Source organism: Molothrus ater, chromosome 1 (genome assembly GCF_012460135.2).
Source record: "Molothrus ater isolate BHLD 08-10-18 breed brown headed cowbird chromosome 1, BPBGC_Mater_1.1, whole genome shotgun sequence".
NCBI lineage: Eukaryota > Metazoa > Chordata > Aves > Passeriformes > Icteridae > Molothrus > Molothrus ater.
Window position 1 is genome coordinate 10,667,723 of NC_050478.2, and position 22,257 is coordinate 10,689,979.

Below are 22,257 nucleotides of genomic sequence, written 5' to 3' on the forward strand. Positions count from 1 at the left end.
ATTGCCAAGCAGCGTTGATTTTGCACTGAAGACGGAGTCCTGGAAGGAATACAACTCTTCAACCCAACCACCCCTCACTCAACTGCTGCTCCTAAAGACACAAATCTTTCACCAGACACACCCATTTCCTCTCCTCATGCTCACCTCCACGATCATCTTGACGGTGGGCAGTGTGGTGGCGATGTTCTGGGGGTGCGGCGGCCGCACCGTGATGGGCACGCAGCCCGCGTACAGGCACCCGTAAAACGCCGCGATCAGGTCTATGCCTGCACGAGAACAAAGCAGAGAGCCCCCCCTGAAAATCAAACTGCTTCATCACAGGCTCCTGTGTCAGCATAAATAATACTTGGAACTGGACCCAGAAGCTTAAATGAGTGGCTAAGCCCTTTAACAGATTTCTTTTTCAGCCCCTTGTCAGTGTTTGTTCAGCTTCAGTGGTTGCTCTCAACTGCACCGTTCTGAGCATGAAAAACCACAGGTGACACACAAAACTGCAGCCAGACAGCAACACCCAGGAGAACACCAGTTTGTTGTTCAAAAAGTAACCTGTTGAAAAGACTGATTTCTACAGATTAATTATATTCCTAAATGTACATTTATTAGAGTGTACAAGAAGAGGGATGTCCCAGCAAAAGGAATAGGTAGGATGATGTTTGGTCCTCTCAGCTGTAGAAAGAACATCTGGAGGTTCAAGAAGAGGGATGTCCCAGCAAAAGGAATAGGTAGGATGATGTTTGGTCCTCTCAGCTGTAGAAAGAACATCTGGAGGTTCCATAAAATACTGTCCTTCTCTTGCCATTTTTAACTTCACATACTTATCTACCTGAAATTTTACAGTAAAAAAGGGAGTAATGATTTTGAAATCCTGCTTCTAACATAAAATTTGGTGCTGTGCCATATAAATATTGACTGCAGGAGATGGACAATGGACAGCACCCTTCAGGCTACCTAAGGAGGCTGAACAGTTCAAAGATCCCTTGAACACTGCTGTCTGTCACCTCCCTGGTGCTGTAAACAGGCTATGATAACATGACAGTAGAGGCTGGTTTATTCTTTCAGTGGAAAAGGATCTGCAGTACTGGTAGGTTATTGTTCCTTCAATAAAATGCTTCATTCGTGGGAAGTGAAATACAGGAAACAAACATTAAAGTTTAAAGTATTCGTCTTCTTTTGTAGAAAAGGTTTTCCCATATTAACCATTGTGAAACTGCGCCTGTAACTACATAGATATAGCCAGTGTCTTGCAGTCCTTGCAAACCAAATATCACATTATAGACCTTAAATCAGACTGTTTATTTCACTAACACACAAGAAATGTTAAAGATAAAAGAGTAGCACTAGATCAGAAGTAATTTCAAGCAAATGTCAAATGTGTTACCAGTTAACAAAAACTTAAAAGCCTTGATGCCAAAGGATGAAAATCAAAACCATGCCAGCTATCTAGATTAAGAGTCTATAGAGAAAATTGTAATGACAATCTTGTATTTCTTGATCATTTGCTACTTATCAATGAAATATCTACTCTAAAAAACCCCATGTATTACTTTGTGGTTATTGTTGCTTGATCATCATGAAATGCAGCACTTCCAAGAGGGCATTGAACAGGTGAATCTAAGAACACTTATCAGATGGAACTGCATGCTCATAAAATAGTCTGTATCCAGCAAATTAAAAAAAAAAAGGCAGTAATTACATTTGATTGCTTGAAAGAGACAGGTTTTATAAACACAAGTTAGTCTTAATCTGAACCCAAAGAAATAAAATCTGTGTGCATGGATAAAGAGAGATTCTTTTGACTAAATTCAAAGGAATGTGCACAAGGCAAACATCTTGTGTTTGACAATTCCCATGGTGCACACGGTAACAGCCCTGCTGCAGCACCATTCAGAAGGACCTTGATGAACTTCCAGGAGTCCCAAGGTGCTGCCACAGCAATTCTTTACCTGGTGGGTAAACCAGAGCCACATGATCTCCATCCTGTAAATGTCCCCTCTCCATCAGCATGACAGCTATCTTCTCAGCTCGTTTATGCAGCTGGACACATGTCAGTGAGTTGGCTATTGTTCCCTGCATGGGAAGAAAGAGAAATGTCACAGGACATAATGTGATGGGCTGAAAATCTATTTTCTTCACCTTAGAAGTTGAGGGATGAGGGGCAGCCACAATATGCCATGCAATGAACTTTAATTATGGAAACCTTCAGCCTTAGGTCAAACTGTAGCTGGAAGAAGAAAATTTTTCTAAAGCAGAGGAATGTTCTCTGTTCCTTTCCCTGTGCCTTCTGCCCTCAACAGTGCTTCTGCCCCCACGAAGGCAGTACAGCATTGTGCTGATATCCTGTACTTCCCTTGCTGCACTGGCAGCATTCCTGCTGCAGCCAGGGAAGTGCCTTCATGGTCTCTGTAGCAAACTGGAGCATCTGTGGAGAGCAATTCTGAAAATTGCATTTGTTGTCTGCACGCTGGAGTGGAGCCAAACGGCCCAGCAGAAATACTTTAAAGACAAAAGACACAGGAGAAAACAATACTTTGTGATGGAAAAAAAATTAGTCTGGAACAAAAGATAAGCACTTATATTGCATATAAATGAAAGAGAGAAGAAAGGCCATTTGTTAAATTTGAATAACTCTGGTCAGCGTGAGCTTGGCATTTTTGAAGCATTTCAAACAGTGCAAACCCAAAATCATCAAACAGTCACAGTGTTTTAAATTGAAATGAGTGTTACACTTCTTGCACTTCCTAAATATAGATATATGTGTGCATATATGCACACACACCAGTACACATTTAGAAAAATATATACATCTGTATAACAAAATTCACTACCACTGCAGGCAGCCACCTCAGAAGACTAAAAACAAATGTACAGGACAGACTGGCTGCACCCAGAGCTGGTCAGGCCAGGTCTGGGCTGGGAGAAAGGGACAGGGCAGTATGGGAAGGGCTGCATCTTGGCTTGTGTTCTTGTTCTGTGGAAAAAGAGGAGCTCAGTCTCCAGCACAGCTGTGACACACCTGGCACCTATCACAAGCACTAAGTTCACTTGAAAAAAAGTGCTTCTGAAAAAAATGGGGAGGAAAAGGTAAGAATATGTAAGAATATGTAAATACATATATTCTAAAGAAGAACACATCAACACACACTAAAATAGAACAGTGCATCAAAAATGCAATGTAATACAATAAATAAGTATTGCATCACTATCCTTCTTGAGAGAAAGCAAGAAGGTCTACTGTTTCAAGGAAATGTTCTTTACACTCTATTTTAACAAGGCAAGGAATAAAAAGTATTTGTTCTGGGGTGGTTTCTATCCACCACCCCACACACACTGCAGTGTTTGCTCCTCAGAGAGGAGGGAGCAGTTGGCAAAGGACAAGCACTGCAAGCAGTGCCACATTACCAGGATCACCTGGCATTCACAGACTTCATCACAGACTGCCAGCAAAGAGCACAGCCCAACTGGAAATACAATGGACAAAGCCAGGGCTCAGCATTCCTCTCCATCATCCTCAGTGACCACATTTACTGAATTGCACTTCAGACAGTTTTAATCAGTCTTCTGATCAATGTGGAGATCATTTCACTAAGAAGGCTTCCTCTAAAGGCATATGCAACTCCATGGATGCTGGACCAGAGATGACTTCCATCTGTCCAGCCCTGAGTATGCCAAAGCAATGTGAGGGCTGGCTGTCCTGCCACTGCAGACCTGTCAGGAATTCTCCATTGCACCTGTACTTAAAGACTCCACTTCTTCTTTCAAGAAATTGCCTGTTTCCATGGTAATGAGAAGAAGGACCCTTTGTATCCCCACGCACACCAGAAGCATTGGTCCTACCAGCAGATAGGGAATTGCTGTAAATCAAGTGAATTTGTGCAAAGCTTGTTTACATTTAAGACTTCTGGCACTTGCTGCCTGTGAGCCAGTGGGAAGTCACTGTTTATACGAAGTGTAGGAGAATCCTGTTGTTGGACAAGAATCACTTGCAAACATCAGGCAACTACTCCCTTTGGGCCTTTAATGAGCTATCCTAAAATGTAAAGGTGTTGCAATCCTTCATGACACACATTAAAAACAATGTACTGCACTAATTTTGAAATATTTCAAATTCTCAGAGCTTGGGTTACAGGAAAACACTAATCTCAGTGGACTTCCATTAGTCATCCACTGCAGGATGCCTGAATGTTTTAGAACAAAGTGTACAGACAATGTCCAAAGAAGAGAAAATAGGAAAAGTTACAAATCAGAACTAAAATTCAAGATGAGCAATAAAATTTGCCTAGGGCAAACCCCCCAAATCTGTCATCCTTTTCCAAAAAATATTAATTCTCTCTAAAAAGCATTACATGTCAATCAAATTTCATATGATGAGATACTCTTCACTGAGAGCAACAGAGAAACTGTATTTTAAAATCCAACTACTCTTCACTTCTATGGAACAGGAATTTGTTTTGTCAATCCTTGTTTTGCACATTGTGTCCTTACTTCCTTTCCCTGTTTGAACCCTTCTGCCAGCATGGGAAGTTTGGCTTTATTTAAAACTCAAAAGCAACAGCCTTGTGTGGAAGAGATGGGATAGCACACATCAACTCTTTCTCACAGCATCTTTGCTCCTAATTACAGGACACAGCAATGCAGTACTTGCATGGTGTAATACTGAACGTATAAACAGCATTGCCTCTCAAAATTTCTACTTTGCCATAAAAAATACATTATTACTTCACTATTTATCTGTCAGGTTTCACATATTCACAATTATGAGCTATTAATCTGAATTTCTAAAAAAATGTATTTAATTACTTACTGGTAGCTTCAAACTGAACTTTGTACCAGCACTGTAAAATGGAGGAGGACATTCTGTAAATACTGTAAGTGGTGATTTCACAGATGTCCACAAATTACTGGAGGTTTAGGAACCCATTCAAGCTGCATAAAGACCACCTAGGCTGAGACAACACCAGCTACCACTCCAGGGGAACAGCACTTTTCCAGGCCTCCCCTCTCCTGAAGGCCCTCACACACTTTGTGTGCTCCCCAGATCTGACAGATATGTGTAGATGTACTGTGATGGAATGAAATCAGACCTTCATTCTCTCTGTGGTCTTGAGAATTACTGGTTTGTCATCTGTAATCATTCAGGAAGTAAAGAAGTTACACTACAGAAAGCAAGGAAGTTTTACCCTTAGCAAAGCCAAGTTTTGTACCCATCACATTCATTAACTCATTTTTAGTAAGCAGTGAAATGCTGTGCCAGGCTGGCACCCCATATAGGTTATGCTGAGAGATTTTTTAGTCATCCTCTGTAGACTTGATTGTATTCTGGACATACATTTTCTTCTCTTCACCTCCTTTCCTCATTCTCACACCTCTCCCAGATGGTCCAATCTCACAAACAATAGCCATTTTTATATTTAGGGAAAATGCTTTGGTTTTGCCAAGCCTGTGCTTTTCAAATTGGAAATCAGGATGGTGAGCAGTATTAAACATTGTTAATCACACAGGGACAGATCTGAAACAGATTCAACAGCATTGAAACAGATTTGCAGTGTCAGCTCACACACAACATGTATGTGGTGGAAAAAGGAATGGGAAATGTGTAAGGCACACTGATACAAAAGCTATCTGTATCTTGACAACTGACAATGATGATTCTCTTGTCTTTTCTGCCTCAGTGAATATGAAATATAACAGCTGAGTATTAGTGGAAATAGGAAGAGAAAGGTCCCATGCAGGTGCTGCTGAAATCCCAGAGTGCCTTTGCCAGTGGCAGAGCATGGCTGAGACCCTTACCCTGCAGTTGAGCAGGGTGTAGAGCACGTGGTCAGGGGTGGTCTGAGCTCTCCACTGCAACACTTCTGACAGGAACAGGAACTGCAATAAAGCAGAGTGACAGTCACAACACCAAACAACTTCTTGGCTTTAAAATCCAGGTCCCAGTACCCAGAAACACTAAACAGGAGTTAATTCTCTTGTTGTCACACATTTATAGGAAGGTGCTTTTGCATGGTAGCAGCCACCTCTCTGGAAGTGAAGGCACTGCTGGGATTATGATTTATTACTTCATATACTTCCAAAGCAATAAAAGTTCTTACTGATCCCTCTGAATTTAAGCACTATTTAATTCTTTAGCTTCTTCTCTTTTTCTTACTTAAATACATAAGTACTTATACAGCTTAGAATTTACTAATTTAATTATTCACATAAGCCCCCAAAAGAGCTGAATTTCAACTTAATTTTCTGGGATTAAAATCACAACAAATAAGGTCAGGACCTTATATGTTAACAAAATTCTCTGGATTCTACTTGAGCTGGTAAAAATTATGTAATAGAGGGTTATTTCTGGTAGAAGCCCCGTGAACACTTTCCACCACATTTTTTCTGCTGTCCCATGCAAATGTATTTCAAAAAATCCATAAAAATTAAATACAGTGACTTCTCATCATGTCTATTTAATATTTATCTGTAAAGAAGCCATATTAAATTTATGCATTAATTAAAAAGAAGGCATCAACAAATGTAGTGGTAATAATAATAATAGTAATAACAATAATCATCATAATCCATCATATCTCTGAACTGCCAAGTGTCCTGATGTCAACTACACGATGTTAATTATACATATGGATGAAGTTAACGATATGGTGTTAAATACAAGCTGCAACAGAAAGGTTTAGCTTACCTTTCTGGCCTGGTCATTATCTTCTATCTGCCCCAAATCTCTACCACTGGCCTGTGCAATTCTTTTTCCAGAGACCAAGTTCCCCACCATCACAGAGGCAGGGCCAATTTCTAGAATAAAGCAGAAATACACCAAGCACAATAAAAATACTTTGCCTGTGGATGAAAATTCATGTGATTTCTTTTGCATTACGTTTTCCTCGCTGCCATCCACAAAACCAAAATTTGAGCATACCTCAAATGTGTGCTCAAATTTTGACAGAAGTTTGACACAAACTTTGGTTAGGAACCAGAAGTGGTTGGAAAATACACAGGACTGGATTCATCCTCTCAAAACAGCTCTAATTTATCATGGGCTCTCCACAATCAGAGACATATCTTGTCTGCCTTGATAGGATGAATCTGGAAAATTTAGTTCTGACTGTGGGCATATCCATGCAAGTGCCTCAGTCCAGAGTGACAACATTCCTATTTCCCTCTTCTGTTGCCTGGGCTAAGTTGCTTCTGCATTAGGACTTCTGTAATGCTACAGACACAAAGTGACAGGGATTAGGAAGGCAGATGGTGCCTATGATAAACTACATGCAAGCCATCTAGAATAAGATTGAGAGTGAAGTAACTTCAGAAGAAAAGAAGATGTGGTGGCTGACACTCCTCCACGAGGTGGATTTCACTGATGTTTTGTTGCTGCCATTAGGGGACAATACATGTCTCACACATACCATTTAAGCTCATGTTGGCATTTGTTTTCTTGCTTCTCCAGCATAGATTACTGGTCAACTGCAATTTATACCAGGCTCTGTTTCTAGCCTATGACGTCCAAGTGATTGTTTCTGGTATAAGTAACCAGATAATGTACAATCTAAAGCACCTACAGACTACTCTGCTTTAAAATTATAAAAGCAATATCCTCTGGGTATGTCACAACAACACAAAACGGGAGAATGTGATACTCTCAGTTTTGTTTCTGTGCTCCTGGCATTAAATATTATTATTAATATAGTAATATTTAATGTATATCTAACATATCTGTAATGATCTCCATTGATTCTAGTTCAGCAATTACTTTGTGGTGCAGCAACAAGGAAATACCAAAGCAGTAAAAGGCCTCATTGCTTTCATTAAGTTAGTGCAAGTCACTGTTGACCTCTGACACTTTCAGTATCCACAAACCAAGATTATGGTTTTGATTCTGAAACATTTGTTCAAAGGTTTTTAAAAAAGATGATGGCTTAGGCAAACTTGCACTGAATTCATGAGGGATAGTCTCCATATTCAAGACCCAGAGAGCAAACCCACTTCTAATTCCAAGGTATTTTTCAAAGTGGAAAATAACCAACACTTAGTCCAATGTAGCTGAATCCAAGGCTTAAGCCTGAGGCTACACATCCAGAACTCCTAGAAATTAATCTGAGTACTAAAACCTGCAATTGGATTCAAAGGCAAAACTTTGTTAGAATTTACTTATACAATGGACACAAATAACCAGTGACTGGATTACAGCAGGCTACAAGGGCTTTCTTGGTCTCCTGAGATAGTCCCTTGCTGCACCATTTCATCCAATATTCTTTATGAAGAGGCAGAACTTCTGAAGAACCATCTTAAAACTAGTTAGGGTTTTTCCTCTAATAACCTGCTGTAAGAGTAATACAGAATCTCCCCACCCAGGTGGGGAATTAAGCCACTCATTCTTTCCTTTAATTTATTCATGACAAGTTTTGAAGTATTTGCTCTTCCAACACTGTTATTTAGTGACAACAGTCCTCTTCTTCTCTGTTTCTAGTTTATAAACCCAGCCTTCAAAATAATCCAAGATTTTATCTTTCTCTGGTTTGGTCTCCATCCTCTTTAAACATAACTGAGGAGGAATTTATGAAGACCTCCAGGTGTGGTCTCAGCAGCACCTTGTAGAGTGATAAAAATGTCATCTTTATCGAATTGGCATTTTTCCTTGCACTCTCTGTGAAGGTGCTTCTAGCTCCTGGCAACACCAATGATGTCCTTGACACACACAGAATATTGAAGAGGAAAGCTGATGAAGCTGATTCTCACCTGTATCAGCAATTACTTGATTTTGCTCCCTTACAGTACCACAAGCACACAGCACAAAGTCACAGTCCCTTGGCCTCCACTGCTCTTACCTGGTTGCTTTTGCCTTGGTTTGGGCAGGTTTGTTACGCAGGTGTGGGGACACATCAGCACGTTACAAGGATGCAGAGATCCTTCCAGGAAGAGCTGCTTGGTTTCTGACAGGTGAATCCCTCCCAGGGGTGTCTTGGGAAGTGTGTTTGCTGGGACAAGTGCTAGGCAGTAGACTCCCACTTGATGAATGCTGTCAATTGCCTAAAAAAACACACAGGAAGTAAATTTTAATGAAAGGATAATTTTTCATCACTCTAATAAGCATGTGTTGCTCTGAATTACTGCACAAACCAGCCCTAATAATTAACTGGCAATGGAAAGATACTTCAGCTATGTCAGTGATAAGGAGGTTCTTTTCATTGGGAACAGGTGGACAGAAATGTTGTTACGCTCATTCCAGCAGATAAAAAAGCAACCAAAAACGTGGTGATAAATGCCCACAAACCTATTAGGAAATGCTACCTTTTTATCCCTCTTAAGCACACATTAGTAGCAGATATCCTGGAGATTTTTTACAAAGATGGGCTGTCAGACCACATGAAATTGCTTTTAAGCTGTGCACTTCTCAGAGCTAAAGTTCAAAGGATTCCTATCAACTCAATATCCAGTCCATCCTTCTGAGCAGGGCAAAATTTCAAATAACTCCTATAACTAATGATGTGTGCAGCTTGTGAATCTTTTAATTTTTTTTTTAAGGCAATAACTGTTTCATTCCCTGATCACAGTGTAAAAGATTTTCAGGCAGGAATGGAAAATATATAAGGGAAAACTATGAAACTATTCACTTGGAAAAAAATTGGTTGGACAAAAACCTGAAGAAGAAGCATCTTTGAATCGTATAGCAACCATGTTCACTGCCTGATATGTTAATTATACTGCATCACTTACAAGAAAACTGTAGCATATAGTATCTATGTAATTTATTGAGCTAAACATGAATATCCATGCTCATAGATTATAATTCCCCACAGATTTAAAGGATTTCTTTTCCTTATAATGGTAACAAAACCTGCAGCAAGTGGGTTAGAAAGCCAACTTCATTGTGTTATAACACCAACTTCAGGCATTTACGCAAACTGAGAAACAAATTACAAATAGCATCTCTAATGAGTAGTCAAATGTTCAAAAATATAATTTACTTAACTTTCTTTTTCATTTTAAACTGTGAGAAAAGTGAATTGATATGTGTACTGCCTTGAAGATACAATCTATACTCTGAGAATTAGATAATCACTTACAGTTGTGTATGTACTAAAGTGTAGATCCATAAATTACTGATTACTCCTACAGATTAAACAATGCTTCACTTTTGGCTTCTGTTTGCTTCATTTTTTACTTATGTGATTGCAAAATCTCATAAGGAAGAATAATAAAATGGTGAGTCATTTAAAAATATTGGAATTTTAGCAGTAGTAGCTCTCACAGCAGAATTGGAAGCCCTTGATGCTGGTCTACAGACACCACCCAAAAGATCAGCAATAGTGAAATATTTATGGCAGGCAACACACAAGGTCTCATGTTTCTGGCAGAAACCATCATAACCTACTAATCATAATGTTATTTGTAGGTTCTGAAAAGCAGTGATATATCATGGGATCCTCACCTGACATCAGCTTGAAGGAAAACCATCCCAGGGCAAGTAACCATTTTTACTCAAAGATCAAACTCTGTGGCTCCAACAGGTGGTGAATGGAAAGCAATACCCAGCTGTGGTAGGATAAGGAGTGTATGCAGTGATTCCCCAGAAACTTCTGAACTGTCTCTGAGAGATACATCTGCTACACAATCTCACATAAATATTGTGGGTCATTCAAATCTGTCACCTTTCACACCTTTGAGTTGGGCACATTTCTGAAGCAGGAGATCACTTTGTCACAAGGATGACAACTGATGAATTGAGCCTTAAAATTTTGAAGGAGAAGAGTACCAGTCAATTTTAATACTGCTGGCATTTATGGCTCTTGATGAGATAGATGGCTTGGTTTTTGAAATGACTCTGTCCAGCCAGAATCAAACAGTATCTGAAATCTCTGTCCCTCTCTTTCATTGTGAAAATGGACAAGATATGCCCAAACTTGTGGAGAGTCCAGACTGCTGTGTTGTTTGGGCTGAGAAAACATCTCATTTTGACACAATTCTCTGGGTAAACACTCTCCAGTGCTGCAGTAGATCTCCTGACTTTCCCTAGTCCTGTCACTGCTAAAACTGACATCCAGTCTGCCACACAGGGAGCACAGCCCTGCCTGAAGGGTCAGATCAGTCTGCAGCAGATGAGCATCTAGGATCTCTCTGACTGAACTGCTGGGTGATCTGGGATCTTCACCCTTCTACTCAAGAAACTCCATCCCTGCTGGGTGATCTGGGATCTTCACCCTTCTACTCAAGAAACTCCATCCCCAGCCTGACCACTCCCTCCCAGCCATCTCTCTGCTAAAAGCCACAGATGCAGTCCAGCATAGTCCCACAAGTTTAGCAACTCTACCATCCTTCAGCTCCCTGCCAAGGGGCAGGATGGGTCAGGAGAGTCAGAAAATGTGCAAATCACTGGAAAAACTGGTTCTGCAAACTGAGACAGCTCAACTGCAGGGAGGAGACAGCAAGGCACAGCAGCAGCAGGCAGTGCAGGGCAGGGCTGGCACAGGGCAGCACTCACAGAGTGTCAGACAACTCACAAATAGCATTAAAATCAAGTAGCAATTTGCTAGAGTTTGTTACCATGGACTTCACTGAGAGCCATGACACAGGCTGTACTATTGCTATGCTGTGCCTCACTGCAGATGATTCAGATACAGCTGGTTACCACTTCCTGACATCTGTCATTAAAACTCTGATTGGGAAGAGGCACAAAACATCCCACATGTTCCTGGCTTCTGTCCTTCATCTCTGCTCTCAGCTGTGGTGGAAACAGAAACTTCTTGTTCACGTAGCGGTGCATGCCAGAGTTGCAGGCTTCACACGTGGGTGATGAAAGCAGCCACACATGTGTGTGCTTTGATACATGGCCTGCTATTCTCAGACACTGCTAGGACTTGATCAGACTCAGAATAACAGGGCTGACTCTTGGCAGGAGTGTTGGGACACAGGATTCCTGCAGCTTTCAGTGCAGAACTCTACTAGCTATGATTGTGTAAGACATTGGTTCTGTAAAAGTCACAAAGATGCTTTGCTGACAAAAGAGGACAAGTGTTAAGTTCAGAGTTTCAACCTCTTTAGGAGCCTCCTACTTGACAAAAGTGTGGGCAATCCAAAGCCTCTTCTTCTACAATAGCTGCCCTAGGTGCTATTAGGTGTTTCAAAGGCTTTTGGGTGACAGCAAGCTAGAGGTTCTATCTTTTCTTGGTAATAATTTAGATCTACTGTGAATAGGAGGTGCCTCTACACTGTATGAAATGTAGCTGTCTTTTGAATCAAGAGAGCAGATGAGCCTGTCTTGAGATGGGTGAAAGCTTATTTGTTCAGTTTCTTGAAGAATACAGTAGATAGAGTCCCTTTCTTATTCAATAAAATGCAATGATGAATAAAAACATCTCTGAATTGTGTGAGATCTTTTTCTTTAGCTCTTAGGTAAAGCAAAAAATATGCCTGCAATATATTTATTGAGAAGAGTCCTTGCAGAAGGACAGGAAGGAAGGTAGGAAAGGGAGGTAGAAGTTACTGGAGACCAACTGTAGACAGAGCTGAGAGCACTTCACAAGGTGGCAACAAACAGACTTAATCTGACCACATCTCCATTAAATCAGTTGCTTTTGAGTCTGAATTGGATTAACCACAGAGATGGAAGATGACCCTATTTAAAGTATCTAACATTTTTGTGTGTGGGCATTAGAGTTGAAAAAAACCCCTGAGTTGCCAGACTGCTGGAAGGGGATTCTTTGGAAGAGGTATCCTTCTAAGAAGATAACCTCGCTGTAGATACCTGGATCTGAGCTAATCAATCTAATCAATCACTAATCAATCACTTTCCTTCATTTCACTGGAGGGAAATTGGGATTTTTAGGCCGAGTTTCATTCAGTTTATTTTAGCTATCAACATGGTACACTGGAAACACATAATTCTCTCTCACCTGTCAGAGAAAATAAATCTGGGTGAGGCCAATTCTGTACCATGCTTATAACTGTGAGCAGTTAAGAGACTCTGGTAGCTCTGACAGCTTTTTGACAGCTTATAAGAGTATATCATTCATTCATTCATTCATTCATTCATTCATTCATTCATCATTCATTCCCCTTTTGAAATAAAGAATGACTATATCCTTATAAACCAAATGCTACTCTCTCATTGCTATTATTTACTTCAATTCGTTCCTGTTTTCTTATAGCATTTTGATTGGGAAAAGGATCACTCTCTGGGTGTGTGCAGCCCAGATAGGAACTGTCACTCAAAAGAATCTCATTTTGTGCTCATTAAGAGCAAGTGCAACTGAAGGTGGATTCACAATTACTCAAAGACAAATATCAGTTACCTTAGGAGTCTGAAAGATCAATAAAATGGATATAAAGTAAGAAAAAAATAGCTTCCAAACATACATATAGAGCATTACCTGGAGAACTCGACTCATCCACTGAAAACTGTCTTCTTCTGTGGAGTCTGGCCTTTGCTCAGCAACAATAACTATCCTTTCATCATGCAGCACACTCACAGAAAACACTGCTATTCTATAGGAGGAGAGAGGAGTATTTAGTGCCAGGACAGAGGGAAAAACCTGTCTTCTGCATTAACCTTCTATAACTCTGATTTCTTTCCTTCTTAGTTAGACTCCTGGTGTATCAATTATTAACATATTTATGGGAAATAAGCTACAAGAACAGTTTTAGATAAGTTCTGGAGTTGAAACAGCAGGCTTTGTTCTACAGTCATGTATATACAAGCAGAATGTCAGAGCAGGATTGAGAAGTGAACATTCTTGGAAGAAGAAAAGCACTACATTTGGGTCACACCAAGGTTGTTGCTAAGATGTTATATAACAGCCAGCATAAGCACCTTCCTTGGCCCCATCTCAGAAGATGGTAATTGCAACATCATTTTGTGAGAGCTCTGACACGTGATGGAGTGTGAGCACGCGCTATTGCACGAGGCTCTTCAGAAGTTTTGGATGTCTCCTGCTCAGCTTCAGCACATGAGGAAGGTCACACAAAGAACCACTTTCACATTCAAAAATTTCAGTGTAAGGCTTATTGGAAATGTTCAGTGCACACAGAAAGGCTCCTGTCGAGCCAACACCCTCAGAATTAACCAGCTGTTCAACTGGAAATTTCAGTAACCACAGTTTCAAGACCTTGATATCCAAACATTGCCTCAACATTGCCTTGGGCTTCCCTCAGCTGTCTCCTGGTTCAGGCAATATGAACAGAACTGAAGGGAAACTACAATGCACATCAGGCATTGCTTTCTGAAAGCATCTGGATAATTTACACTTCATCTAAGCCAAATAAAGATTTCTACATAATATAAAGAAAGAAAGGATCAAACCTCCCCCTGTAGACAAATTTCATGGGTTCCACAGCCAGTGCTGTTGCTACAATGTCATCAGCATTATGTCTTCTTCCACTGACAACCATCAAACCATCCATTTTGCCAATAACAAAGACCAGTCCACCTGGTCCTATAAAGCCTAGAAGTCCAGTCCTTATAAAAGGATATTCAGTGATAGGGCCACCAGAACTGGTCATAGGAAACACCTGCAAAACAGAAACAGTCTTCAGTTCTATCTATACACAGAGATCAGGCTGCAAAGTATTTCAGGCTATTCTGAAACAAAGTAAATAGGTCACTGGTGATGCTCTTTATCCTTCACTGACCATAAAGGGAGTGTCAGGTAACTCCTACACTGGTATGTACCTGAGTCCCAGCAAATTCAATCCCACTCTGATTACAATACACATTTTCTGTAACTGTGAGCCTGTAAATAATTTATGACCTTAAAAAAAAATACAAATCAACGTCAACTGTATTAAAGAAAAACCCATGCTGAGCAGACTGCCAACCTGAGGTGCTGTGTATAGGTTAACTGAGAGCTTAACTCAGGAACATCTCAGTAGAGGTTTTCTTCAGTATCTCACGCCCATTTCCAGCACAGTGTAAGAAATAGGCAGGCTAGAAGTGAAGCTATTTTAAGGTACAGCACATTAACCATTCTTTCAGCTGACCACATTTTTATTTAAGGTCAATTAAGTTCTCAGAATACTAGTGATAATGTCTTCTGTAGCACATCAGGGAGTGAAAATACAACCCTACAGAGCACCTCTCTAAATGTCTCAACACCATACATGACTTCCACAGACAGATTCCTATGGCTTTTTCTACCCTAATTAGCACAGTGTTATCCTTTTGGCATGTGAGCTACTCTGAGCTGCATTCTGACACAACCACACTTTCCTGCAGTCATTTCTTTAAACTTAAATAGTCTAAAGGCAAAAAGACAATGGCAAGTAGAAGACCATGCCTATATAGTGTTCTTGAAGGCTCATCTAAAAAGAAAGGTCAAATTCTGCTGCCAGATGCCCATGGGTGACTCTTATTGAACAGATTTAATGCTTATACATCCTTGGCCATAATTCATTACAGGAACACAAAACTCTTTGACACTCTAATACCTGCAACAGGAATTAAGCAGTAAAACAGAACAGAGATCCACTTTGAGAGAACACTTAAAATCATGCTTAACTTCAAAATAGAGTGGTCCTGCTCAGTCAATGGCAGTTTATTTGCTTAGCATTAGGAATTAAGTCTAAATCAGTCTAAATATGGTGTTAAACTGCTGACATTATGAATTATGAATGATATCACAACTACAGCAAGTACTACAAAATGAACAGAAGTACCTTTCTACCCTGAAGTATGTAAAATCCAGGATTATCACCCACACTGGGTATTGCCAATTGTATTTGCAGCATAAAAATCAGCTGTCAACAAATTTCAGATCACAATAGCATAGGATGATTCCTGACTTCAACAGTAGGATGTAGAATCATATCTACTTGTCTCCATTGATTATATAATGTGCAGTGTTTACAACATTCAACTCTGCATTTTGCAGGAGATATTAGTCACATTAGTCTATTAAAAGTGGTAATAACAGAGAGTTTTTTAAGGGAAACCTAAATGTATTAGTGTTAATTTCTGCCACAAATATTAAACAAGAAAGAATTCTATCTTAAAAATAGGGGTTTTTTTCACTTTTTCTCTAATTTCTGAAGCCTTACACATGGTCTTCAGCAGAAGTTAATGATAACAAGTGAGCAGGTACTACAGAGCTATCAATACAGCTGTGTGCACTGAGTCAGAAAACAGATCCCTAAAAGCCAAAAGGCTTTCACCTAATGCAATTCAAACAAAAGCAGATGGGGACTAATCAGGAAAAGGTTTCTCTGCTCTTCAGATACATCCCTTGAAGACTACATCTGTCAGGATTCTGTATAAATAGAAACCTTAATGCTGGAAGTGCTGTGGAAATGTTGAAAGTGCTTTCCAGAGATACCAAGCAGCTTTCTTACTGTTTGCAATAATCAAATTCTGCACACAGATTTATACAATATTACCTTTTGAACTTGGTCTTTCTCATTCCTTTCCTTCTGATTTTTTTCAGCTCCCAGTATCTTATTTGAACATTGAAGTAAAAGCTCTTCAGAGCCCAAACTAAACTTACATAAAGATCTACTATTGCACTTAATGAAATGGGCTTCAGTGCAGATTATCTGGCTAGAATGTAGGTCCCAAGCCAGAAGAATTGATTAATATTGCTATTCTTATACTGTTAATAGCAGTACTTCATGTCAAATATTACCTTGAATCAGAAAAAGTTCAAAAGGAAGGATTTTATATAGCACTTTTTGTCAACTTACCTCAAAGGTATTTTTGGTCATGCCCGAGAGCCCATAATATGATGTACCTGTTGCAATAGCACATACACAAAGCTCTCCTATTTCATCTGTTTTACAGAGCTGAGGAATTCCATCTGGCTTCACTGAACACATTATAGCTAGAAGGAGAAGAAAGGAATTTAAAAATATTATAAAGCGAACCACAGAATAATATAAGTGCTGTGAGAAAGACATCATGGTGGAGATGACATAAACAAATGAATTACATGTAGAACTAACGTCTAACAATCAGTTTCTTGAACATTATGGTGTTCAACATAATCAAGTGGTTTTATTTATATCAAGAATGCAAGGATCTTTATGTAAACTCAGTCTTTACATTGATAACAATACCTATTTATCTTGCTCTCTGAAACTGCAGTTCATCTGTAATATTGCTGTGAAATGTGATTGTGTTCCCAGCTTTGCATAGTGAAAACCAGATCTGCCTCAGTCAGTGCAAAATGAAATACCCTAATAGAGCCCTTGATAATTACTATACAGCCAGGGAGGCAGACAACCAGGAAATCCACCTCTCAGAAAGTAGCAAGTAACACCATATGAAAGACCAAGATATTCCAGCAGACCAATAGGGCTGTTTTACTGAGAATCTATCAGAGCTCAGACTCCCTCTGTCTGGTGTTACAGGCCTGCAGAGACAGCAGGAGCTAAACAGGAGGGATTAGAAAGCACAGGTCTGAGAAAGAAGCACTATTTTTTGTCAACCACTTGAACAACAATCAGGGATGCTGCTTCAGCTATCATCTCTGGAGTTGGAGTACAGCATTGGTAGATTTTGTAATTGCAAAGAGGATATGATGATCAGGGAACTAGAAAGGAATCAACACATCTTTTAAGGGTACAAAATCTTTCACTCAGAGGATAAACAGGAGCACACACTGTCATTAAATTTATCAGAACATAATATGAAGTGCAAGATGGCACATCTATTATAATATCTTGTATGATAATTATTAAACAACAACCAATTGTATCTTCCTTTATTTTAAGTTGTTCAACTGAAATTTTGGAAGATGCATCATTATGTTTTATTGCTTTGGTCCGTAACAAGCATTCTCTTACCAAAAAATACAGTATTAACCTTTTCTAGTACCCAGAGCATCTTATTTAAAATGTAGCTGCCTTATGAAAAGTGTTACCTTCCTCTTCAGAAGCACTGGTTTCAGTTTAAATTTATCAACATGAACTTTTCAGTCATACCTCCTCTATTTAGTAGCTGGATGATAGCACAAGACCTTTGGAAAAATATTCTGCAAGCTTTCAGATAGCAATTTCATTGATCCTTAGCACAGGCTATGAAAATTTTCCCTACTGAAACCTTTTTTCCTGGTTGGACTTATGGATATTTATAGCCACAGTACTTTAACTTCCTTATTTTCTCTACCAACACCTCACAGCTTAGGAACAGATGTGGTGGCAGGTTACTTAATACATGCTGCTAATGCAAGCACAGATAGACTGAGGTAAATGCAGACAAACATTTGTTTTGGGATTTTCCAAACCATGAAGTTTTGTAAGGTAATGCTTTTGGACTAAAATGTTTTCAAGGACAAAGTACGCTCAGCTGCAACTTTCTACTGCCACTTATATTAATGGATCAGAAGTTTCAAAGGAAGTTCCTCACCTCCTGGCATCACTAAGCCAACATCCTGGACAGTCAGGACAGAGAGCTTTTCTTCAGAGTCCACTCGAATCACGCCGTAGGTGAGCCCGTGCATGGACAGGACCCCTCTCCCCGGCGGCTGGTTGCTGTCATCTGTGGGCCTGCGAGCACGGGTTAGAGCATCAGTGCACCATCAGGCAGGTGCAAACCTTTCCTTGTGCTCAATGCACTGCTATTGCAAATACTCCTCTGTTTCAAGGGTTTAAAATTCCTCCTTTCTGCCTCCCCTGTTAGGCCCAGTAAAATCCTGTTTTTCAGTCATTTCTGAGTAATTGCATCTTTCATTCAGTACCCACCCACAAATATGGGGCTGCTGAGATGCAAGTAATCCCTTCACACTTACCCAAAACAGCCTGTATTTAATTTTCAGAAAAATTTATAAAGATTGCCTTACCACCCAAGTAAAGAGCTGTTACCTAATTTTTAATATACTGAAAGATGATGCAGACAATATGGAAGGAAACTGCACAACAAATATTTGGAACTGATCAGTAAATAACTTGATAAATTCTATGTTATCTATTTTGAGGCAACGTAGCATAGATTTACTGTCAAGTATCTGTGGAAGACACAAGGACTTCACCATCTTCATTTTAGTGCATTTAATTGAATCCTTCCTATTCTAATTTACCACAAGAAAATTAAAACAAATTATGCCTTCATCAGTCATGGTCAAAATGTGGATGCAGCCTCTTGGTAACGCCTCAGTTTGCTTGGATTCATTGCTGGAAAATTCCACAGCATCAGCACAAGATGCTGTCAGCTTGTTTCAGTATAAAACCACCTGCTGCACCAGTGGATACAATTATACCTATGGAGAGTGTGCCTTGAGTAAATGAGTGTTGATGTATGCAAGTTACCAAGGCAGGGGAATGTGTCAGAGCTTTTCATGTCTGGAAGGACTCTTGCACTGTCCTGCATTTTAAATTGCAAAACTGGAAGGTGACATGGTGCTGATTTAGGTTCAGATTCCAGCTCTTTTCAGGATGGATAAAATAGCCAATATTTAGCTCACAATTGTGTGTTTTTCCCAAATACTCCATCACAACACAACTATTTTTTTAACAGATAATGTCCTTTGATGTGACATTTCTCCTCTATTGTGCTTGAAATACTAGATGGGCCTCAGCCAGTCCTGCTCATGTAAGCCTTGCCCTGATGGGCTCTATAAATTTCAATTAATAGGTTTTACGAGCCATATTTCTCGAGTGACATTGTCAACAAAGAAGGATGTGAGCGTGCTTGAAATTGCATTAGAGCATAACAAATGGCACTAGTAAACAAGCACCTGTGATAAATAACACTCCCATCATGTAAAAGGAACTTTCAGTGACATTATTGATCAACTTTCCCTCGTCCCTGTTCCCCAAAACACACATTTTGTGCTCATGAGAAGAAAGGTCTCCTGCGGGCTTCTCACAGACTTCCAGAGGCAGAGACCATCTGGACTTCCATCACATCCATTTTCTTGCACTACTTATCACACAAAGCATTTTGAGAGCAGCTCCTCCCACCATTTCCAGATAATACAATCTATTTGACCACTGCTTTTTGCCAGCCATTTAAAAGGGAAAAAAACCCTGTCCTTAAACTTTTGCACTCCCTTAAGCAAGTGGGTTCAGACTAACATGCAGTAAACCAAAGGGGAATAACATGAATTTACATGACACATTCCTTTGAATATTAGACTTTGTGATTCAGCACTAAGGCTGAAGCACCTCTAGCCTATTACTGTCTTTTTCTAAACTATAAGGCTATTTCAACTGAGAACTGGTTTTGTTACTCTTGCTTGTAGGAAGTTCAGTAAAAATACACCATAGAATTTGAAAGAGTCAGAGCATTAACAGGGAGCTCTCTGGATCTCTGCTCTGCAGGGAGTCATTTTAATGCATACTTCAGCAGTAACTCTTTGGAAATTGTATGATAATGACTTTACTGTCAGTGGAGATGGCTTGAACAAAATGAAAAATACTACATCTCCCAAGTTCATCTAGCATTATCCTACCATTAAACAGAGCTCAAATAAAAGGAGATGTGTTCTGTAACACTCACTGCAGTAAGAACTGCTCTGTAATTACACAGTCACGAACTGAAGATAAAATGCCTATTTTTTTATTTTGAATTATCCACAATGCTATGTGCTATTAATTTTTTTTTGTAAGGTCTCAATGTTAGTTAATTTGGAAATGATTTTTTAGTGCTTCAGAGAGCTACAGACACAGAGCTTATGTCTAGAAAGGGCATACCAGTCATGCCATTATGAAGTTTTCCCACTTCCTAACCTGTGATTTGAGCCAAATTTTCCAGAATCGGCCCAGGAAATTAAAAACCTGCTCAATGCTCAGCACAAGAGGTGTCTGCTGCCCATTTACTTCCTCTCTGAACTTACAGGCAAGAGCTCATTCCAAGGAAGCAAAGACCTGCACAGCCAATGGCAGGGAAACCCATCTAAGGGAAAGACACTTGGGTACTTCTGGTGTGAAGGTGAGAGAGGCAGGTGGAGCTGAGTGAAGGGCTCTCTGAAATCCTGTGGTTCACAGAAACACAACTAACCTGGGCAGGGGAAGTTCCTGATGGATTGCTTTCAGATGTTCTAAGCTAATAATGAGGTGGCTGAAAATCAACCACACTCTTGGCCTCATGTCCTTCCTCCTGTAAATGTTCTGTTGGAAAGCTAATTGAAAATCTTGTTAAATTTCACTTGGACTGTGTGTTTAGGAATTTGTGGCAGGAAGTATTTTACTAAATGCTATTTTAGTGCTTTACACGTTTATATTGCATGTTCTAACATGAAGCAATTATAATTGGCTGCAGAAACATGAACTTAAAAACAAAGTGCTTACTGTTCAATGTACAATTTTTGGAAAATTCTGCAAAAACAGACAATACTTACACCATTGACTGTGTGCTACAGCCCTCCTGACAGGATACTGCTGCTGGAGTAAAGTCTTATGAGAGGCTGAGGGTGCTGGGGGGCTCAGCCTGGAGGAAATGAGGCTCAGAGGGGACCTTATCACTTCCTAAGTGATATCCTATATATATCCTATATATATCCCAAGTGATAAGGAAGGTTGTAGCCTGGAAGGGGGCTGTAGCTAGGTGGGTCTTTTCTCCCAGGTAACAAGAGACAGAACAAGAGGAAATGGCCTCAAGTTGTGCCAGGGGAGGTTTAGATTGGATTTTAGGAAAAATTTCTCCACCCAAAGGAAGAAGCACTGGAACAGGCTGCCCAGGGAAGAGGCTGAGACAGCATCCTTGGGTATTTAGATGATGTGTGGAAGTGGCACTCAGGGACACAGTTTAGTGAAGACTTTGCAGTGCTGGGTCAATGGTTGGATTCAATAATCTTAAAGGTCATTTCCAACTTGAACAACACTGTGATTGTATATACATAACACTTAACAGTTCTAGTAGCATTTAACAGTTTTAGTGGGATTTATCTATTTTATTTCTAGTCACAAATCCCTCAGACTCAAAGAGCATTTCCAGATGATTACTGAGAGTCTGTGAATGGTTAAAAAGTGCCTGTCAGCCAAAAGCAGCCTGCAGAAGGTCATAATTCTCTCTAAACAGAGTACTTAAGAATATGGTTTTCCTCAATGGCAATTCCACTCAATTCTCTCATTTTAATTAATTTTATGCTTACGGTGGCATTTTTACATTTTTATTTACAGAATTTCCTTTTGCATTTCAACTTCTTTAATTTAAAATGAGATAAAATTACAGCAATGGGAGCCATAAAGCATTCTGAAGTTAAATCATTACTCTAAAAATTCTTCTTGTATGTCTTCCTTGGACATAAACACATTGCAAACTATGAATGTCATATAGAACTTAAATATGCAGAATCATATTTAATTATTTTTTTTCAAATTACCAGATATACACATTCAGTG

At 39.7% G+C, this 22,257-nt stretch overlaps 1 protein-coding gene across 5 annotated transcripts in view; it reads right to left on the reverse strand.

Annotated features, from left to right (window-relative positions):
• DIP2C (disco interacting protein 2 homolog C) overlaps positions 1-22,257 on the reverse strand; it is a 309,444-nt gene that overhangs the window by 53,286 nt on the left and 233,901 nt on the right. For all 5 annotated transcript variants that reach the window (XM_036397757.2, XM_036397748.2, XM_036397776.2 and 2 more), the window contains 9 exons: positions 18,323-18,462; positions 16,660-16,796; positions 14,288-14,496; positions 13,359-13,473; positions 8,817-9,018; positions 6,677-6,786; positions 5,788-5,868; positions 1,944-2,067; positions 145-266 (listed from right to left, as the gene is read on the reverse strand). In XM_036397757.2, coding sequence (XP_036253650.1) covers positions 145-266; positions 1,944-2,067; positions 5,788-5,868; positions 6,677-6,786; positions 8,817-9,018; positions 13,359-13,473; positions 14,288-14,496; positions 16,660-16,796; positions 18,323-18,462 — 1,240 coding nt within the window. The remainder of the gene's footprint in view (positions 1-144; positions 267-1,943; positions 2,068-5,787; positions 5,869-6,676; positions 6,787-8,816; positions 9,019-13,358; positions 13,474-14,287; positions 14,497-16,659; positions 16,797-18,322; positions 18,463-22,257) is intronic.